The sequence below is a fragment of the Leucoraja erinacea genome, chromosome 12 (genome assembly GCF_028641065.1).
Source record: "Leucoraja erinacea ecotype New England chromosome 12, Leri_hhj_1, whole genome shotgun sequence".
In the NCBI taxonomy this organism is placed as follows: Eukaryota; Metazoa; Chordata; class Chondrichthyes; order Rajiformes; family Rajidae; genus Leucoraja; species Leucoraja erinaceus.
The window spans coordinates 6,240,219-6,262,377 of NC_073388.1; the positions used below are offsets into that span (position 1 = coordinate 6,240,219).

Genomic DNA, 22,159 nt, shown 5'->3' on the forward strand with positions numbered 1-22,159 from the left:
GACAATAGACAATAGGTGCAGGAGTAGGCCATCTGGCCCTTCGAGCCAGCACCGCCATTCAATGTGATCATTGCTGATCATCCCCAATCAGTACCCCATTCCTGCCTTCTCCCCATATCTCCTGACTCCGCTATCTTTAAGAGCCCTATCTAGCTCTCTCTTGAAAGCATCCAGAGAACCCGCCTCCACTGCCCTCCGAGGCAGAGAATTCCACAGACTCACCACTCTCTGTGAGAAAAAATGTTTCCTCGTCTCCGTTCTAAATGGCTTACCCCTTATTCTTAAACTGTGGCCCCTGGTTCTGGACCCCCACAACATCAGGAACATGTTTCCTGCCTCTAGCGTGTCCAAACCCGTAACAATCTTATATGTTTCAATAAGATCCCCTCCAAGCCCAGCAGCTCCATTCTATGAGCATATGACAGTCCCGCCATTCCTTGTAAACCCACGCTGCACTCCCTCAATAGCAAGAATGTGCTTCCTCAAATTAGGGGTCCAAAACTGCACACAATACCCCACGTGTGGTCTCACTAGGGCTCTGTACAACTGCAGAAGGACCTCTTTGCTCCTATACTCGACTCCTCTTGTTATAAAGGCCAACATGCGATTCGCTGCCGAAGCAATGATCAAATATGGCCAGAAGCAATGATAATTTTTAAGGGTCCTCGACAATGTGCAGAAAGTGGTGACATTGCCTGCCCCATCGCAGGTACAGACCTCCCCACCAAGCTCTTTGGGCTAATGGAATCAAGGGATATGGGGAGAAGGCAGGATCGGGGTACTGATTGTGGATGATCAACCATGATCACATTGAATGGTGGTGCTGGCTCGAAGGGCCGAATGGCCTACTCCTGCACCTGTTGTCTATATTTCTATGTAAGAGATTTACAGGAAGCGCTGTCTCAAAAAAAGGCAGCTAATACAATCACGGGTACACAGCACCATGACCAAGCTCTCATCTCGCAGCTACTGTCAGGAAGAAGGTAGAGCAGTGTGAGAAGTGTCACCAGGTTTAAGAACAGCTTCTTCCCATTAGGTCCAAGCTCTTGAACCATTCTGCACAACCCATACCTCAGGTCTCCCACACACAATTTACATTAGTGATACAGTGTAGAAAGAGGCCCTTCGGCCCACTGAGTCCACGCCGACCAATGATCACCTGTACACTAGTTCTATGTTATTGCAGTTTCGTATCCTGCACACTCAGGGCAATTTACATCAAGCCAATTCACCGACAAATCTGTATGTTTTGGAGTGTGAGAGAAAACCGTAACGCCCGGAGAAAACCCACACGGCCACAGGGAGAACAGGCAAACTCTGTACCGACAGCACCCGTAGTCAGGATCAAATCTGGGTCTCTGGCACTCTAAAGCAGCAACTCCACCACTGTGCCAGCATTACCCAGTCACATTGATTAAAGAAATTAAGGTTGCTGATAAAATACTCTATTAAGCAGATGTATACATTGACGGCAATGCTTAACACGAGAAAAATTAACAAATCTTTCGATTATAGGCTACAAATCACATTATAAAAGTTCTTACAATAGTTCCTTTATAAATTAAAACCGTGCGTTAATCCATCATTTCCAAATTAAATCTACAAAATCATCTCAGATGTTTACAACACCAATAGAAATAGAAAGAATGATCAAAGATGGCTAATGAGGCTATAATTTAATCATGTGGCTCAAAGGAAACCCAAATGCAATTTGGGTGATTATTGGATCCAATAACCCCACACAAAGTCACAAAACGTTCCTTTCTCCTTTTATTTGAGTTGTACTACAGCAGAATTAAATCAGAATTACATTGAATAAAATGGTCAAATGGATTGGTTCTGGACAGATTGGGAAGGAAGGCACGGTGCCCAAAAGGAGACATAAAATATTTCAGATGTCAGAATCTGGTGGATAAAACAAACTGCTGGAGATACTCTGCAAGTCAGGCAGCATCTGCAGAGGAAAATAGATCCGAGTTTAGTAATGTGCTTTAAAATTGTGAAATCAAAGAGGAAAGTACAATAAAAGACCAGGACATCTCGGCAGCACGGTGGTGCAGCGGTGGTGTTGCTGCCTTACAGCGCTAGCGACCCGGGTTTGATCCAGGCTACGGGTGCTGTCTGTACGGCGCTTGTACGTACGTACGTACGTACTCCCTGTGACCTGCGTGGGTTTTCTCCGGATTCCTCCCACAGTCTAAAGATGTACAAGTTTGTAGGTTAATTAGCTTGGTAAAATTGTACATTGTCCCGAGTGTGTATAGGATAGTGTTAGTGTGCGGGGATAGCAGTCCGGCGCGGACTCTGCGGGCCGAAGGGTCTGTTTCTGCGCTGTATCTCTAAACTAAACTAAATTTGGTTACAGGTTTCAGGAAACGAATAAAAGTGGCTGATGGATGTCATTTTTACCCAAAGCAAGTTACAAAATGGGAAAGAATGGCCTAGAATTACATGGGACAAAGAGATAAACTGTACTAACTGTAGTATTAATAAAACAGAAGTGCAAGAATAAGTGCATGAGGTGCAGAGTGGGTGAGAGAAGACGTGATCTTGGCAAAGATTGCATTAGACATGCCATGCTGTTTTTCTATTAAAAAAACAATGCACATCAGTTGAACTAGCAATTATACCCAGTACAGGTCAGCTCATATCTGAAATAAAAAGAGTTATTTCCTTCCGCACAACAATGTTAACTTTTCTGTGTCCTTATTGTTGCAAATGCCCAGATATGTTCTACACATAACTTTATAATAAGGCCTAGATTGAGTGGATGTGGAGAGGATGTTTCCACTGGTGGGAGAGTCTATGACCAGAGGGCACAGCCTCAGAATAGAAGGGCCTACTTTAAAATGGAGATGAGGAGGAATTTATTTAGCCAGAGGGTGGAGAATCTGCGGAATTCATTGCCACCGGCGGCTGTGGTGGACGTCGTTGGGTATTTTTAGAGATTGATAGTTCCTTGATTAGTAAGGGTGTCAAAGATTATGGGGAGAAGGCAGGAGAATGGGGTTGAGGGGGGGGAATAGAATAGCCATGATCGAATGGCAGAGCAGACTCGATCGGCCAAATGGCCTAGTGCTGCTTCCATGTCTTATGATCATTTAACATAGAAACATAGAAACTAGGTGCAGGAGTAGGCCATTCGGCCCTTCGAGCCTGCACCGCCATTCAATATGATCATGGCTGATCATCCAACTCAGTATCCTGTACCTGCCTTCTCTCCATACCCCCTGATCCCTTTAGCCACAAGGGCCACATCTAACTCCCTCTTAAATATAGCCAATGAACTGGCCTCAACTACCTTCTCTGGCAGAGAATGCCAGAGATTCACCACTCTCTGTGTGAAAAATATTTTTCTCATCTCGGTCCTAAAAGATTTCCCCCTTATCCTTAAACTGTGACCCCTTGTTCTGGACTTCCCCAACATCGGGTACAATCTTCCTGCATCTAGCCTGTCCAACCCCTTAAGAATGTTGTATGTTTCTATAAGATCCCCCCTCAATCTTCTAAATTCTAGCGAGTACAAGCCGAGTCTATCCAGTCTTTCTTAATATGAAAGTCCTGACATCCCAGGAATCAGTCTGGTGAACCTTCTCTGTACTCCCTCTACGGCAATAATGTCTTTCCTCAGATTAGGAGACCAAAACTGTACGCAATACTCCAGGTGTGGTCTCACAACTTTACAATGTACATAAGCTTTACAATGTACATAAAGCAGCTGAATGTGGCAGAATATACCATGTAGCTTCACTTGATTGATATCGAATGCAATTAGACACCGAACTGCATTAACGGGGACAAATGGCGATAAACACTGGGAATAGGTCTTCAAGTAGACTATCACTCATGCACTGGGCTGGTGCACACTCCAGTGATCAGCAACGTAAACTAAAATGTTCTGTTTCAAATACAAAATGCATCACACATGGAGAACCTAATAACTACAAGGTGCAAACTTTGCGATGCAAGAAAGAAACATTTGTGACATTGTTTGGGATCATAGTGTAAGTGATACTAATTTTATTTAGGAGCAGCAAGGTAGGATTGTGACCCAGAAGGTGTATCTGGATGAGTGCTAAAGACCTGGTATAATGGGGCCACACAGTGGCGGAGCGAGAGATTTGCTGCCTTACAGCATCAGAGACCTGCGTTCCATCCTTACTGTAGTGGCAGATTATTACATAGTGAGTTAAGCCAAATGGCCACTACACTTACTACAAGTACTGTCCGTATGGAGTTTGTACATTGTCCCCATGGCCTTTCTCTGGGTGCTCTGGTTTCCCCCACACTACAAAGTCAACAGGTTTGTAGGTTAATTGCAAATTGTCCCTATTGTGTAGGATAGTGCATGTGTATGGCGATCGCTAGTCGGCGCAGACTCGGTGGATCAAAGGGCCTGTTTCCACGCTGCATCTCTAAACTAAACTGGTTCAAAACAATGAATGAATAAGTTTATTGGCCAAGTATTCACATACAAGGAAGTTGCCTTGGTGCTCCGCCCGCAAGTGACAACATGACATACAGGAATGACACACAAAACATTAAACATTAACAATAAAACATTATCGATTAAACATGAGAATTAAATAAAATACCAGAGCAAAAGGAGGCTACAGATTTTTGGTTATTGAGTAGAGCCACTACTTGTGGAAAAAAAGCGTTTTTTATGTCTGGCTGTGGCAGCTTTGACAGTCCGGAGTCGCCTTCCAGAGGGAAGTGATTCAAAGAGTTTGTGGCCAGTGTGAGAGGGGTCAGAGATGATCTTACCCGCTTGCTTCCTGGTCCTTGCAGTGTAGTTTGTGGCTGGAGTTTGTGGCTATGCACAGCTCCAATGCCATCTATAAATTTGCCAACGACACCACTGCTGTTGGCCGAATCACAGATGATGATGTTGAGTCAGGGCCCAGAGGAGAAATAGAACTTGTGGTTAAATGATGCACAACAACATGCTCTTGCTCGTCATCAACAAATCCACAGGACTAAACCGCTGACGTCATAAAGGGGAAGTTGGGAGACCAGGCGCCAGTTTTCTTTGGGTCAGCTGTGGAGAGACTTAGTTTTGCTTTAGTGATGCAGCCTTTCGGCCCACTGAGTCCACACCGATCAATGATCCCTAGTACACTAGCTCTGTTATCGCAGTTTCACATCCTGCACACTGCTGGCAATTTACAGAAGTCAATTTGCCTGCACACTTACACGTCTCTGGAATGTAGGAGGAAACTGGAGCACCCGGAGAAAACCCACGTGATCACAGAGAGAACGGACAAACCCCATACAGACAGCACCGGTAGTCAGGGTCGAACCCGGGTCTCTGGCGCTGTAAGGCAGCAACTCTACCGCTGCGCCACCGTGCTGCCCGTTTACTAGCTTGAAATATCCGGGCATCAACGTCTCAAATGACTTGTCCTGGACCCAGCAAATAGAAGGTGGCGCACCAACGTTGCATCTTTCTCAGAGATTTCGAGCGATTTGGTGTGTCTGACAAACTTCAACAGATACACTGTAGAAGGTAGACAATGGAGGAGGCCCAGGGAAGAAAAGTTAGCATGGGAATGGGAAGGGGTTAGCAAAGGAAAACGGTTAGCATCTGGGAGCATCTATATGCATAGACTATGCAGTATAAAAATTAATGTCTTCCGGAAAATATCCTTAACGTAACATAAAACATTTGGATAAACAGGAAGCTCAGACACAATTTCATTATTCCCACATTGAACCATGTATGCTTGATCATTAGAAGCTGTTACGCTATTTAAGCTTTAAGGATAGAGACACTAATACTCCTCTAGCATTTTTACGATAGATTCCAGGCCAAATCCCCCTGAGGCCATTTACTCTGCCTCCGTGACATGGTTTTGACGTGATAATTTATTCTATATGTTACTGTGTTAATAGATCCAGCTAGACGTTTCTTACGTTGCATCCCCGTTACTTCATGGTTTTAGATTCCAAGCAAGATTATATCGATATAAAGGGTAGTGATATAGATCACAGCTCAGTTCACCAAGTGGTGTAGCTGGTAGAGTTGCTGCCTCACAGTGCCAGAGACCCGGGTTCGATCCTGACTATCTGTGTCTGTGCAGAGTTTGTACGTTCTCCCTGTGACTGCGTGGGTTTCATCCGGGTGCTCCGGTTTTCTCCCACTTCCCAAAGACGTGCGGATTTGTAGGCTAACTGGCCTCTGTAAATTGCCCTTAGTGTGTAGATGAGAAAGTGGGATAACATAAAACTAGTGAACGTGCGATCATCGTTGGTCGGCGTGGACTTTGAGGGCCTGTTTCCTGCAACTCCAAACTCGAAACTAAATGAGATTGACAAATAAACAGAAGAATACGGCAACTTGCAAAGATTTCAGATAAGTAGCGAGGAAAAAATAAAGAAAATAAGGGCAAAACAAGCCTTGGTTTTAAAGAACAAATTTCTCTCTGTGACTCTATAAATACATTTGCTTACCATCTTCCTGTTTCAAGTTCCTCTCGATGTTCGCTACGCAGGATGCACAGGTCATGCCAGTAACCTGAATGAAACATTTTTCTGGAGTCGGAGTCTCTGCATTTTGGGAAGTGATGCTCGATTCCCGTGACGGCATCTCTCCTTTAACTTTGGTTTCACATGTCCCATTTCTTATTTTTTTGTCTTTTACGGACACTTTGGGCAAACCGTCCAAAATCACTGAAGGTTCCAAGCTTGCTGCAATCAAATGATTTGCATTCCATTATTAATTATGGAAAAGTACATTAAAATAAAATACATTAAGGCTATATATATATATATATATATATCTATATATATATATATATCTATATATATATATATATATATATATATATATATATATATACACATATACACACACACACAATATATATATATATATATATACACAAATAGCTAATTTTTGTTTTAACTCGCATCACTTAAACTTACACAATCAAGTTCAAGTGAGTTTATTGTCATGTGTCCCTGTATAGGACAATGAAATTCTTGCTTTGCTTAAGCACACAGAAAATAGTAGGCATTTACTACAAAACAGATAAATGTGTCCATATACCATGATATAAATATATACACACATGAATAAATAAACTGGTAAAGTGCAAATAACAGAAAGTGGTTATTAATAATCAGAGTTTTGTCCGAGCCAGGTTTAATAGCCTGATGGCTGTGGGGAAGTAGCTATTCCTGAACCTGGTTGTTGCAGTCTTCAGGTTCCTGTACCTTCTACCTGAAGGTAGCAGGGAGATGAGTGTGTGGCCAGGATGGTGTGGGTCTTTGATGATACTGCCAGCCTTTTTGAGGCAGCGACTGCGATAAATCCCCTCGATGGAAGGAAGGTCAGAGCCGATGATGGACTGGGCAGTGTTTACTACTTTTTGTAGTCTTTTCCTCTCCAGGGCGCTCAAATTGCCGAACCAAGCCACGATGCAACCGGTCAGCATGCTCTCGACTATGCACCTGTAGAAGTTAGAGAGAGTCTTCCTTGACAATCCGACTCTCCGTAATCTTCGCAGGAAGTAGAGGCGCTGATGAGTTTTTTTGATAATTGCGTTAGTGTTCTCGGACCAGGAAAGATCTTCAGAGATGTGCAAGCCCAGGAATTTGAAGTTCTTGACCCTTTCAACCATTGACCCGTTGATATAAATGGGGCTGTGGGTCCCGCGCCTACTCCTTCCTACACACACTAGGGACAATTTACAATTTACCGAAGCCAATCTGCTGAAAAACCTGTACGCCTTTTGGAGTGTGGGAGGAAACCGGATATCCCGGAGAAAACCCACGCAGCTCACGGGGAGAACGTACAAACTCCGTACACATAGCACCCGTAATCGGAATCGAACCCAAGTCTCTGGCACTGTAAGGTAACAACTCTACCATACCATGCCGCCCTTAAGTTCTCCATTAAGATATCCAGACATCACGAGGCCCCAAAGGGGAAGATGAGAACATGATGCGCAAACTTTTTAAAGCAATATCTACATAATTAAACAGAAACGTGTTTGTTTCGTATTAAAAAGAATTACCTGGAAGAATGGCGTCAAAACCCATATCATCTATCATGTCCCTCAGCTCCTCAGCATTGGTGCACAGAGGGTCATATTCCACCATCCCATTCTGCTGTGCCAGAGAAACATGAACCGACATCACTCCACTTCTATTGGAAAGGTTCTCCTCTATAGTCTTCACGCAGGAATTGCACGTCATCCCCTTAATATTGATCATCGCCACGCTGCTGAGCGGGTTCTTTCTCGATTCGAGGGGTGGCTCGAGGAGTGAAGATATTAAAGGATGCTGTATAACACCAGGGGCAGGCAGACCATCGTCAGGGATCAAAGCTTTGAAATTTCCCGGAGGCAAAGCCTCGACAGCTTGCCGTAGGGCATTTGGAGTTATCATGGTTGGGTTGTATTGGATGGTCACGTTCTTATTTTCCAAAGAGACTTTGACTTTATGAACAGCGGGAAGTTCCGATAAGTTACTTTCAATGTTAGTGACACAGGAATTGCAGTGCATGCCATCTATTCGGAGGATTAGATTTGTTCGATTGTTAGTCACTTCCTGCGGAGCAGCTTTTGATGCCTGAGTCGCATTAATTAGACGTTCAATGTCAACAGCCAGCTTCATGGGTTTGGCCTTGGCCTTGATTGTAGCAAAGAAGCCGGCACTTTCGATCTGACTCCTGAGTTCCTCTGGTGTGATGAGGTGGGCTTCGTACACAATTGTCGCCTCCTGGCTATTCAGGGAAACTACATTTAAAAAGAAACATTTTAATTCTAAGTAATGAAAATGATTAAGATAGCCTAATGCAATTATTTTGTTGTTTAGTTCAGAGATGCAGCGCAGAAACAGGCCCATCGGTCCACCGAATCCGCGCCGACCAGCGACCACCCCCGTACACTAGCACTACCCTGCGCACTAGGGACATTATATCATTTTCACCGAAGCCAATTAACCTACAAACCTGTACGTCTTTGGAGTGAGGGAGGAAACCAGAGCACCAGCAAAAAAAAACCCCAATCTCCATACAGACAGCACCTGTAGTCAGGATCAAACCCGGGTCTCTGGCGTTGTAATGCCAACTTCCACGAGTTTGCCGAGTACTCTGCCGAGTTTGTCCTCGACTCATACTCGCAGCATGGTCATCACAAGGTCATAGGAGGTCATAGGTAGGTCGTGATGCTAGTCAGATTCAGATCAGGTTCAATTTTAATTGTCATTGTCAGTAGTCGTAGGTACTCGTGGCATCCAGTAGGTCGGGGCGCTTTTTTCTAGCCTGATGAAAAATGTCCACGAGTAAAAAAGGTTGTGAATTAGGTCGTGAAAGTGGGACAGGCCCTTAAGGCAGCAGCTCTACCGCTGCGCCACCATGCCATACTATTATTTAAAACATATACAAGATTCCTAGCCAACTTTGCCCAAATTATCAGAGTTAAAAATAAATGGAGCCCATCCATTGTTTTAACGAACTAAAAAACAAATATATATGCATCTTGCTCAAGATACAATGTAATCAAAAAACTGCAGATGCTAGTTTATACCAAAGATAGACACAAAATGCTGGTGTAACTCAGCGGATCAGGCAGCATTGCTACAGAACATGGATATTTATTAAAAATGGCCTTACCTGGCTTCTAGTTCTCCCCCCGACACCTTCCCCCTCCCCCGACATTCAGTCTGAAGGAGGGCCCAGACCCGAAATGCACCTATCCATTTGTCACCTTCTGGAAAATCATCATTTGTGCTTAGGAATGCAAGTATAGCTGAGTGAATCCCACACTCACAATCAAGCAAACTGTGGGTACACCTCCTGCAGCATAAAACCAAGCACAGTATAGAATGCAGGGGATAAAACGCTGAAGGAACTCAGCAGGTCAGGCAGCATCTATGAACAAGGGTCAGGACCCGCCTCAAACTTGTCGAAGGGCCGAATGGCCTACTCCTGCACCTAATTTCTATGTTTCTATGTTTCAATCTGAAGAAGGGTCTCGACCCGAAATGTCAACAGTCCATGTTCTCCAGAGATGCTGCCTGGCCCGCTGAGTTACTCCAGCACTGGGAGCCTGGTATCTTTCACCGAGATTGCCAGTGTTGGAGCTCCGACCTGTGGACTCCATGAGCCGCGGTCTCTGGTAGGAAGCGGCCGTTCCAGACACTCCAACCCAACAACGGAGCTCCATCATCCGGCGAGAGGGCCTGAAACATCAGGCTGCCGTCGCGGTGACTGCGGAGGCCTCAATAGGCCCGACCATGGGTGAACAAGGGGAAGACTGGACTTTGTGCCTCACAGTGAACCATTGTGGGAGGATGTTTTTATGTTTAATGTTAGATTCTTTATTGTTGTGTTTTATTCTTATTGGTGTGCTACAACTCAAATGTCACCACACCAATTGGTGTACGTGACAATAAATGTCCTTTGTCCACTTTGTGTCCTTTTGTGTATCAACCCATGGTTAATACCTAGCAGTTCCGTGTTTCTACCGACTCTCTAATGCAGTATTGACGGCTGCTGGGAGGTTTTGTTAGAGGAGCAAACTTTCAGCTAATACTAATGTCAAGTTTGCTCGCAGCTGGGTATAACCGATGCCCATGAGCAAGTTTGAGGAATCGTTCAGTGCTAACATTGACGACCACTTTATAATTGTGAATACACTGTATTACATGTAAAGCGCGTTGGACCATTCTGAAGGGCCACTGCTTCCAGCTGCTTTTCACTGTACCTCAGTGCACGTGACAATAAACTAAACTGCCGCTTCAGGAACGGTATACAATACAAAAGAGCGCAAGAGAAGAAAAAGGATCACCTTTGATACGCTGAACCCCCTGCAGTTTGCCGACCTTGCCTTCAATGGTACTGCTGCAGGAGTGACAGGTCATCCCTTCAACCCGCATCTTCACCACCATCTCGCCGCCACCACCACCGCCTTGATCCAACTTGATGTCCTCAGCCGCCGGCAACTTCCTATCAACGAGAAAACCGTCGCCAGCCACGCCCACAATATTATCACTGAGACTTGGTGCAGTGGAGGTGGAAGGCAATGCACCATTGACCGGGTCTGGTGGCTTTTTCCTCTCCGCATGTTGCACGGTGGGTGCTTGGTTTCCGATCTGCGGGCAAGGCTTGGGAGCGAGAATGGGATATGTGTGGTGGGCAGATTCTGGTGGGGCAGGCACTGGGCCTGCGTCGGTCAGAGCAGCTTCGAATCCCATATCATCGATTGCTTCCTGCAGGGTCTCCGGGCTTTGAATCTCTGGGTTGTACACAACAGCAGCATTATGGTTTTCAAGTGATACCTGTACAAACAGACAATGAAAATTGAAATAGCTCATTGGAGAAGGTAACATCAAAGCAAACACTGATAAAATATAAACGAGGACAGGCAGACTAGTAGGAGAACTGGGTAGAGGGAAGGGATGGAGAGATAAGGAAGGCAAAGGTTACTTGAAGTTAGAGAAGTCAATGTTCATACCGCTGGGGTGTAAGCTGCCCAAGCAAAATATGAGGTGCTGTTCCTCCAATTTGCACTGGGCCTCACTCTGGCAATGCAAGAAGGGTCATCTTAGTTGGTCCTGAATACCCAGATCAGGTGAGTACAGATGCACAGTGACATGAATCAAGTTCAGGCCACGAGCCTGGTCAAAATGCACTCCAGTTGATCATTTGTGCCCATGTTTTGTTAAACCATTTAGCATTCCAACCATGAAAAATGTGATCATCTGATAGCATGCAAAATATTTATTACTGAAGTGAACGAGTGCTGTGAGCAATTTTGGGCACCATATCTGAGGAAGGATGTACTGGCCCTGGAGAAGGTCCAGAGGAGATTTACAAGAATGATCCCAGGGTTAACCTATGATGAGTGTACGACGGTACTGGGCCTGTACTCGTTGGAGTTTAGAAGAATGAGTGTGGATCTCATTGAAACATACTGAATAGTGAAAGGTTTGGATCGAGTGGATGTGAAGAGGATGTTTCCACTAGTGGGAGAGTCTAGGACAAGAGGTCATAGCCTCAGAATTAAAGGACGTTTCTTTAGGAAGGAGATGATGGGGAATTTCTTTAGTCAGAGGGTGGTGAATCTGTGGAATACTTTGCCACTAAAGGCTGTGGAGGCCAAGTCAATGGATATTTTTAAAGCAGAGATCGATAGATTATTGATTAGTACGGCTGTCAGGGGTTATGGGGAGAAGGCAGAAGAATAGGGTTAGGAGGGAGAGATAAATCAGCTGATTGAATGGCTGAGTTCCACTTGCACTTTGTGTTTTGCTCAATATTAAATAATTCAGTTTTGTTGCTGCACTTATCATGTTCCAGATCAACAAGACCCAAATGAACAAACATTGCAGAATTCCCGATGAACTTGACAACAAGAACAGGAGATCCAAATTCCTTTTTTTGCCAAGTTACTACAAACTTAATATAAAAGGGTCGCATCAATTTTTCTTGCTAATAAGTTACATCACCCAAATGAAATTATCATATTGTCATTGGAAGCCAAGAATATAAATGGCTTAATTTGCATTGCATAAATACATTCTAACAGGGTAATGAGGGAAATGCAAAATCAGCTTCTCAGTCCTAAATGTTTACATGCAAAACTGATTGAACATATTTGTATGTAAACAAAAATGCTGGAGAAACTCAGCGGGTGAGGCAGCATCTATGGAAATAGGCGACGTTTCAGGTCGAGACCCTTCTTCAGACCGATGTGAGGGTGAGGGAGGCGGGGGGCAGGAAAGAAGAAAGGAAGAGGTGGAGACAGTGGGCTGTGGGAGAGCTGGGAAGGTGAGGGGAAAGAAGGAGAAAGCAGGGACTACCTGAAATTAGAGAAATCAATTACCCAAGCAAAATATGAGGTGCTGCTCCTCCACTTTACTGTGGACCTCACTCTGGCCATGGAGGAGGCCCAGGACAGAAAGGTCGGATTTGGAAAGGGAGGGGCAGTTGAAGTGCTGAGCCACCAGGAGATCAGGTTGGTTATTGCGAACCGAGCGGAGGTATTGGTCTCACCGATGTAGAGCAGCTGACACCTACAGCAGCGGATGCAACAGATGAGGTTGGAGGAGGTGCAGGTGAACCTCTGCCGCACCTGGAAAGACGGCTTGGGTCCTGCATGGCCAGAGTGAGGCCCACCGTAAATTGGAGGTGCAGCACCTCATATTTCGCTTGGGTAATTGACCTCTAATTTCAGGTAGTCCCTGCTTTCTCCTTCTTTCCCCTCCCCTTCCCAGCTCTCCAACAGCCCACTGTCTCCACCTCTTCCTTTCTTCTTCCTGCCCCCCCCTACTCTCACAACAGTCTGAAGAAGGGTCATGGCTCCAGCCTCGGCCCAGTCCTCGGGATCAGCCCATGGCACCACCCTCCCCACCAGGTACCGGGCGGCCGTCGGCAGCCGACGCCACTCCTCGTTCACCGCGAGCGATGGATTGCCCCTCCCTCGCGGAGTATCCCGTCCTGCCTTGCGAGTGATTTGTGACGTCACTCTGATTTGTTTCCGAAATGGATGAGTTTTTGGGGCTGTTTTCAAAATTGAAAGAATTAATAACCGGAAATATAGGTGGGAAGATGTTTAACGCCACGATGGGAAAAATGGGAATAGGATGTGTGAAAATGGTAAGGCTGTGGCCTAGCGTTTGGAAGAAGATAGGAAAACCAGATTGACACATCGTGGGCACAAGCAAGAGAAATACTTTTAGTTATATAGGGATGAGGCCCCCCTCTCATTGTTCTAAACTTTAACAAATGTAAACTCAAATGTCCCAGTCTTTCGTTCTGCTCTCTTCACACACAGACACACACGCACCAAAGTAGAAAAACATACAAACAATAAAACCATCTGGCAAACCTTGAAGAATATGTTGTTTTCAGAAATGCAAAGAGGATATTTTGTTACACAACAGAATGTTTCCAGGAAGTGTTATTGAAAAAGAATGTTAAAAGTGCAACAACACTAGCTTATGTGTAGGAAGAAAATGCAGATCATAAATGAGGTCATGTGATAGGAGTAGAATGAGGCCGTTCGGCCCATCAAGTCTACTCCGCCATTCAACATGGCTGATCCATCTCTCCCTTCTAACCCTATTCTCCTGCCTTCCTCTGACACCTGTACTAATCAAGGAACTATCTATCACTGCCTTAAAATATCCACTGCCTTGGCCACCACAGCCTTCTGACTAAAGACATTTTCATCTCCTTCCTAAAAGAACGTTGTTATATTCTGAGGCTATGACCTCTAGTCCTAGACTCTCCCACTGGTAGAAACATCTTCTCCACATCCAAGTCTTTCACTACTCTGTATGTTTCATTGAGGTCACCCCTCATGCCGTTTCAAACTGAAGATAGACACAAAATGCTGGAGTAACTCAGTACGATTGGCAGCATCTCTGGAGAGAAGGAAAGGGTGACGTTTCGGGTTGAGACTCGACCTGAAACCTAACCCATTTCTTCTTTCCAGAGATGCTGCCTGTCCCGCTGGGTTACTCCAGCATCTTGCGTCTAACACTAGGTTATGCATGAATATGAATTTCTTTGAACTGCAGTTTTCAAAAACAACAACCAACCTGCAAATCTTTGAGCTATAGCCAGTAAATGTTAAATCATTTCTGCCTCAGCAAACCTCAAAGGGCAAAATGGCCTCCTCCAGCACCTATTTTCAATGTTTGTTTCAAAGGCCGGCTTGACACAAATATAATACACTCTGCATTAAAATATCACCCTAATCCAGTTGTTAATCTCTAGTTTTGGCAACTGATGCCGTTCTCACGAGATGGACGCACTAACGAGCACTTTCTACGCAAATATGCATATATGCATCACTGAGCCCAGGGCCAAACAATCCACGGTTCCCCAACGGATCTCCCCCGAGGCGGAACAATGGCACAGTGGTAGAGTTGTGGGAGAAGTTAATGCTTTGCATAATTGTGAATTCACCCATTGCAGAGAGTCGGAATATCAGGCGAAGCAAAATAAAACTTTTGATTTTTAACACAGAATGAAAAGTGCATGGACAACGATAGAATATCCTTGGGAATGCATGGACCACCATGGGAGGTGGTCCTGGAGGGGAGGATGCTCCTCAAACTGCGGAGCATCCTGGATAATACAGCTCACCCCCTTCATGACAACCTGGGGAGCACCTTCAGCATCAGACTGGTTCCCATCAAGATGCAGCACAGAACGCCACAGGAGGTCCTTCTTCCTTCCCTGTGGCTATCAAACTGTACAACTCCTCCTTCTGTCATGGGGTAGACTGACTTCCCCTCCCCCCCCCCTCCCCAAATATTTGCACATCCCCAATCCTTTCCACACATCACTTTAATTTCATGTTTCATGTGTCTTGTGTTTAATGACTGTAGGCAGATCACTTTCCCTCCTGGGATAAATAAAGTTCTACCGTATGATATGAGAACGGCCTCACACTCATCTCTGACATCACGCGCAGTTAAATCTATCCGCACGGATGAGGCAGATGGAGGAAAATAACACGTGAAGACCAACCAACAGGAGTGATTTGCAGTTTAGTTTCGTTTAGAGATACAGTGTGAAAACAGCCCTTCAGCCCATCGATTCCATGCCGACCGTCGATCACCCATTCTTCATAAGTAAAATGGGTTAAAAAAACAAACCAGAAAGCCTATTTTATGAAGGGTAGACGAGGGTTACATAAATATGTGGCTAGCGATACCAGAATAACATGGAAAAGATTATGGCGAATCATCTGCTCTTAAGTAAAACAGGTTAAAAAAAAACAAAAAACAAAAAACATCCTGCCTATTTAATGAAATCTGATGAAGGGTAGAAGAGGATTACAAAGATATGTTGCAAGAGATACCAGAATTGTATTGAAAGGATGACGAGCATTGGGAAATTATGATGCAAGATCTGCATCTCGAAGGCGTTATTGAATTTCAACCCCATTTCAGAGAATTTAAAACGTTGACAAAACATCGATGCGGAAATGCTCCCGGCAATATATTTCCTCAGGCCCATTTTGTGTTTTCATGCCCACAACATGAACGTGAAGTCTGCCAAATTAGATTTTGCTTTCTAAATCAGGTAATTGAAGTGGAAATTGATTATAAGATTTGCTGCAATTATAATTTCAGGGAATAATGTCATTAACCAGAGCATTATACTCACAATACAATTTCAGGAGTTTTTCCTCAAGCTTAAAAAGGCAGGTCTTTATTTAATTTGTCCAGTTACATAGGTTACAAATCTATTTAACCAGACCTAAATCAGAGCTGGGTCTGTGGTGCAACCATGATAAACCAATGACTCACGAGAATAAAATTAAATTTGGCAGAGATTAAAGATTAATCAGTGTGCGTTTAAAAGGCCAATATTGGCTCGAGGCCAACACGTATACAAGCTTGAAAACGTTAATTTATAGTTGAGGTTCAGAGGTTCTGGAAACTATTCAGAGATATAATCCTTGCCTGTGGAAAGTTATTCCAGTGCTCCATTAGAGTCCTACAATCATAAGGCAGGCCTTTCGGCCCAACCTTCCCATGCTGACCAAGATATCATGAGCAATTCCATCCGTCTAAAGAGAGGTCCCCAAACATCACCTATCCTTCCTCCAGAGATGCTGCCTGGCCCACTGAGTTAGAAACATAGAAACATCGAAATTAGGTGCAGGAGTCCATTCGGCCCTTCGAGCCTGCACCGCCATTCAATATGATCATGGCTGATCATCCAACTCAGTATCCCGTACCTCCTTCTCTCCATACCCCCTGATCCCCTTAGCCACAAGGGCCACATCTAACTCCCTCTTAAATATAGCCAATGAACTGGCCTCAACTACCCTCTGTGGCAGAGAGTTCCAGAGATTCACCACTCTCTGTGTGAAAAAAGTTCTTCTCATCTCGGTTTTAAAGGATTTCCCCTTTATCCTTAAGCTGTGACCCCTTGTCCTGGACTTCCCCAACATCGGGAACAATCTTCCTGCATCTAGCCTGTCCAACCCCTTAAGAATTTTGTAAGTTTCAATAAGATCCCCTCTCAATCTCCTAACTTATAGAGAGTATAAACCAAGTCTATCCAGTCTTTCTTCATAAGACAGTCCTGACATCCCAGGAATCAGTCTGGTGAAGGCTCTGCCCCCTCTATGGCAATAATGTCCTTCCTCAGATTTGGAGACCAAAACTGCACGCAATACTCCAGGTGAGGTCTCACCAAGACCCTGTACAACTGCAGTAGAAAAATACTCAAATCCTTTTGCAATGAAAGCTAACATGGAGTTACTCCAGCATGACTTTGGTATAAACCAGTATCTACAGTCCATTTTAAATCCATTCCCTCTAAACCTCTCCTATCCATGCACCTGTCCAAATGTCTTTAAAAAGTTGTGATCAAAGTTGTGCCTCGACTACCTCATCTGGCAGCACGTTCAATGAGCCCTCCACCCTTTGTGTGGAAAAGGCTGCCCCTCGGTCTCCATGAACCTACCGATTTTTGGAGAGTGCAAGAAAAATTACACTGTTCCTGGATGGTCGAAGAGAAAATGGAAACAATGGGAAGTAATATAAACCACATTATATCAGGGGCTGGGTGTTGGGGGAACTGAGAAAAATGTGAGGAATAAGTTTGCTGAGATAAAATGACAGACTTGATATGCCAAAATGACCTCCTCCATTCCATTAGATGAAACAGACGGTCACGGTGGCGCAGCGGAAGAGATGCTGCCTTATAGCGAATGCAGCGCCGGAGCCCCGGGTTCGATCCTGACTACGGGTGCTGTCTGTACGGAGTTTGTACGCTCTTTCAGTGACCTGCGTGGGGTTTTCTCCGAGATCTTCGGTTTCCTCCCACACTCCAAAGACATACAGGTTTGCAGGTTAATTGGCTTGGTGTAAATGTAAAAATTGTCCCTAGTGTGTGAAGGATAGTGCGGGGATCGCTGGTCAGCACGGACACGGTGGGCCGAAGGGCTTGTTTCCGTGCTGTATGTCTAAACTAAACCATGGATAACGAAAGATAAAAATATAAAAAGATGGAAGCAATTAGATCAAACAGCATCTGTGGGGATTAAAACAGTCTACATTTTAGTTTTAGTTTTAGAGATACAGCAATGGAAACAGGCCCTTCAGTCCACTGAGTCCATGTCGACCAGCGATTACCCGGTATACTAGTTCTATTCTACAAACTATGGACAATTTACTGAAGCCAATTAAACAACAAATCTGCAGGCATTTCGAATGTGGGAGGAAACTGGAGCACCCAGAGAAAACGCACATGGTCACAGCAGGAATATACAAACTCTGTAAAGACAGCACCCGGAGTCAGGATCGAACTTGGGTCTCTGGTGCTGTGAAGCAGCAACTCTACCACTGCGCCACCGTGCTGCACTCATTTCAGTCACCATTCAACATTTCAGTCAATATTTCAGTTCAAAGTCCCTTCGCTCAAAATAACCAGCAAGAAGTGAATAACTAATGAATTCTGACCAGTCACTTTGGAGAAGTCACTGAGCACTTGGAAAAGCTCATCTTCCAATTACCCCCATTTAAAAAAAACGTTTTTTTTAAAGATACAGCGCGGAAACAGGCCCTTCGGCCCACCGAGTCGGCACTGACCAGTGATCCCCGCACATTAACACTATCCTACATGCACCAGGGACAGTTTACACTTTCACCAAGCCAATTAGCCTACAAACCTGTACGGCTTTGGAGAGTAGGAGGAATCCAAAGATCTCTGAGAAAACCCACGCGGTCACGTGGAGAACATACAAACTCCGTACAGACCCCCGTACTCGGAATGGAACCCTGCAAGTGCTGTAAGGCAGCAACTCTACCGCTGCGCCACCGTGCCGCTCATCTATGAACAATGTGTCTATCCAATCTTTGTAATTAAAAACTAGATTAAACATTCAGAAAGTATTCAGCCCCCTTCACTTTTTCCACATTTTGTTACGTTACAGCCTTATTTTAAAATGGATTAAAAAAAAAATTATCATCAATCTACACACAATATCCCAGAATGAAGAAGCAAAACCAGGTGATTAGAAATTTTTTCAAAGAAATTAAAAATAAATAACTGAAATATCACATTTACATAAGTATTCAGACCCTTTACTATGACACTCAGAATTGAGCTTAAGTTCATCCTATTTCCATTGATTTTCCTCGAGATGTTTCTACAACTTGATTGGAGTCCACCAGTGGTAAATTAAATTGATAGGACACGATTTGGAAAGGCACACACCTGTCTATACAAGGTCCCACAGTTGACAGTGCATGTCAGTGCAAAAACCAAGCCATGAAGATGAAGGAATTGTCCGTAGACCTCAGAGGCAGGATTGTGTCGAGACACAGATCTGGGGAAGGGTATAAAACAGTTTCTGCAGCATTGCAGGTCCCAAAGAGCACAGTGGCCTCCGTCATTCTTAAATGGAAGAACTTTGGAACTACCAGATCTCTTCATTGAGCTGGCTGCCCGGCCAAACTGAGCAGTTGGGGGAGAAGGGCCTTGGTCAGGGAGGTGACCAAGAACCCGATGGTCACTCTGACAGAGCTCCAGAGTTCCTTTGTGGAGATGCGAGAACCTTCCAGAAGGACAACTATATCTGCAGCACTCCACCAATCAGGCCTTTATGGTAGAGTGGCCAGAGGGAAGCCACTCCTCAGTAAAAGGCAGATGACAGCACGCTTGGAACAAGATTCTCTGGTCTGACGAAACCAAGATGGAACTCTTTGGCCTGGATGCCAAGCGTCACGTCTGGAGGAAACCAGGCACCGCTCATCACCTGGCCAATACCATACCTACGGTGAAGCATGGTGGTGGCAGCATCATGCTGTGGGGATGTTTTTCAACGGCAGGAAGTGGAAGACTAGTCGGGATCGAGGGAAAGATGAACGGAGCAAAGTACAGAGAGATCCTTGATGAAAACTGCTCCAGAGCGTTCTGGACCTCAAACTGGGGCGGAGGTTCACCTTCCAACAGGACAACGACCCTAAGCACACAGCCAAGACAACGCAGGAGTGGCTTCGTGACAAGTCTGTGAATGTCCTTGAGTGGCCCAGCCAGAGCACGGACTTGAACCCGATCGAACATCTCTGGAGGGACCTGAAAATAGCTGTGCATCGACACTCCCCATCCAACCTGACAGAGCTTGAGAGGGTCTGCAGAGAAGAATGGGAGAAATTACCCAAATACAGGTGTGCCAAGCTTGTGCCATCATAGAAAAATCATACCCAAGAAGACTTGAGGCTGTTATCGCTGCCAAAGGTGCCTCAACAAAGTACTGAGTAAAGGGTCTGAATACTTATGTAAATGTGATATTTCAGTTCTTTCTTTTTAATTACTTTGCAAAATTTTCTAAACACCTGTTTTCGCTTTTTTATTATGGGGTATTGTGTGTAGATTGAGGATTAGAAAAAAATGAATTTAATCAATTTTAGAATAAGGCTGTAACGTAACAAAATGTGTAAAAAATGAAGGGGTCTGAATATTTTCTGAATGCACTGTAGATATCAGAACAGCAATGCCCATTGGCACTGCCATGGAACCGCAATATTAAAATTGCAAGTAATGACACAATTAAAACAAACATAACTCAATAGCAAGAAAGTTTCAACTATTTTCAATGATGAATACTATGGAGAGTCGGCATGTCAAAGAGGACTCTCTCGGACTTCTACAGGTGCACAGTTTTCGGCGACATTGGGTTTGACGCCAACGAGCGTAGCTTGACTTCTCCTGACGTGGGTGCTGTCGTAGGTTGTCGCCAGGATGACATAGGTTGTCGCCGGTTATTCGGCAACCTGACATTCACCGGCAATTGCCAAGTGGGACAGGCCCATAAAAGGAAGTGTATTGACATCCCACATTTTAACATCCCACATAAATGATTAACCAATCCACCCAAAGACAGGCAGCTTTGTCTGCCCAGTGCTGTATAAGCAGAGGACTTTGCCCAGTTGAAGATCACTGTGACATCTACACTCCCCTATATGATTGAGCATAAAGCAGATAATAACATTAGATCAAATCCACCCAAGATATACATCCAGCCTCTTACATTAGTGTTTCTTCAATGCAAACAAAATGACCCACAACTGGAAGCATGTCAACTTAACTCATTTAGATGCAAATAGAGACGACGAAGGGGAAAGTAGACAACTCAACCAAATAAATCTATGCTAATTTGCAAATTCAAATAAACCAGGACATCTTTGTGCCGAAGCAACTCTAGGGTTGGCGAAAACCTTCTTGGCATTCGTGTCACAAGTTGATGTGTGATGCTGCATGCCGCATGCCGCCTCCCCCCCCCCCCCCCCACACGTTGGGGGAACAGACCCAACGGGTCTGCACTTGGTCTATTGACGCCAACTGAGCGTGAGCCATGGGTGCTGCCGTTAGTCAAAACATTGATTAGCAAGTGTAACAGAAATAGTTACTGAGCCTGCATGCAAGAGGCGTCAAATTGACAACCACATACCTAACATAAAATAAGAAGATCAGCCATGATTGAATGGTGGAGTAGACGTAATGGGTCAAATGGCCCAATTCTGCTCCGAGAACATATTTGAGTATAGGAGCAGGGACGTTCTACTGCAGTTGTACAGGGTCTTGGTGAGACCACACCTGGAGTATTGCGTACAGTTTTGGTCTCCAAATCTGAGGAAGGCCATTATTGACATAGAGGTACAGAGAAGGTTCACCAGCCTGATTCCTGGGATGTCAGGATTTTCATATGAAGAAAGACTGGATAGACTCGACTTGTACTCGCTGGAATTTAGGAGATTGAGGGGGGATCTTATAGAAACTTACAAAATTCTTAAGGGGTTGGACAGGCTAGATGCAGGAAGATTGTTCCCGATGTTGGGGGAGTCCAGGACAAGGGGTCACAGCTTAAGGATAGAAGGGAAATCCTTTAGGACCGAGATGAGAAAAATATTTTTCACACAGAGAGTGGTGAATCTCTGGAACTGCCACAGAAGGTAGTTGAGGCCAGTTCATTGGCTATATTTAAGAGGGAGTTAGATGTGGCCCTTGTGACTAAAGGGACCAGGGGGTTTGGATAGAAGGCAGGTACGGGATACTGAGTTGGATGATTAGCCATGATCATATTGAATGGCGGTGCAGGCTCGAAGGGCCGAATGGCCTACTCCTGCACCTATTTTCTACTATGTTTCTATGCATTAAAAAAACACTGTGGAA

General features: G+C 44.7%; 1 protein-coding gene across 4 annotated transcripts in view; it reads right to left on the minus strand.

Annotated features, from left to right (window-relative positions):
* Nucleotides 1-22,159, minus strand: part of atp7a (ATPase copper transporting alpha) — an 81,402-nt gene that overhangs the window by 47,484 nt on the left and 11,759 nt on the right. For all 4 annotated transcript variants that reach the window (XM_055643522.1, XM_055643523.1, XM_055643524.1 and 1 more), the window contains 3 exons: nt 10,800-11,289; nt 8,022-8,744; nt 6,454-6,690 (listed from right to left, as the gene is read on the minus strand). In XM_055643522.1, coding sequence (XP_055499497.1) covers nt 6,454-6,690; nt 8,022-8,744; nt 10,800-11,289 — 1,450 coding nt within the window. The remainder of the gene's footprint in view (nt 1-6,453; nt 6,691-8,021; nt 8,745-10,799; nt 11,290-22,159) is intronic.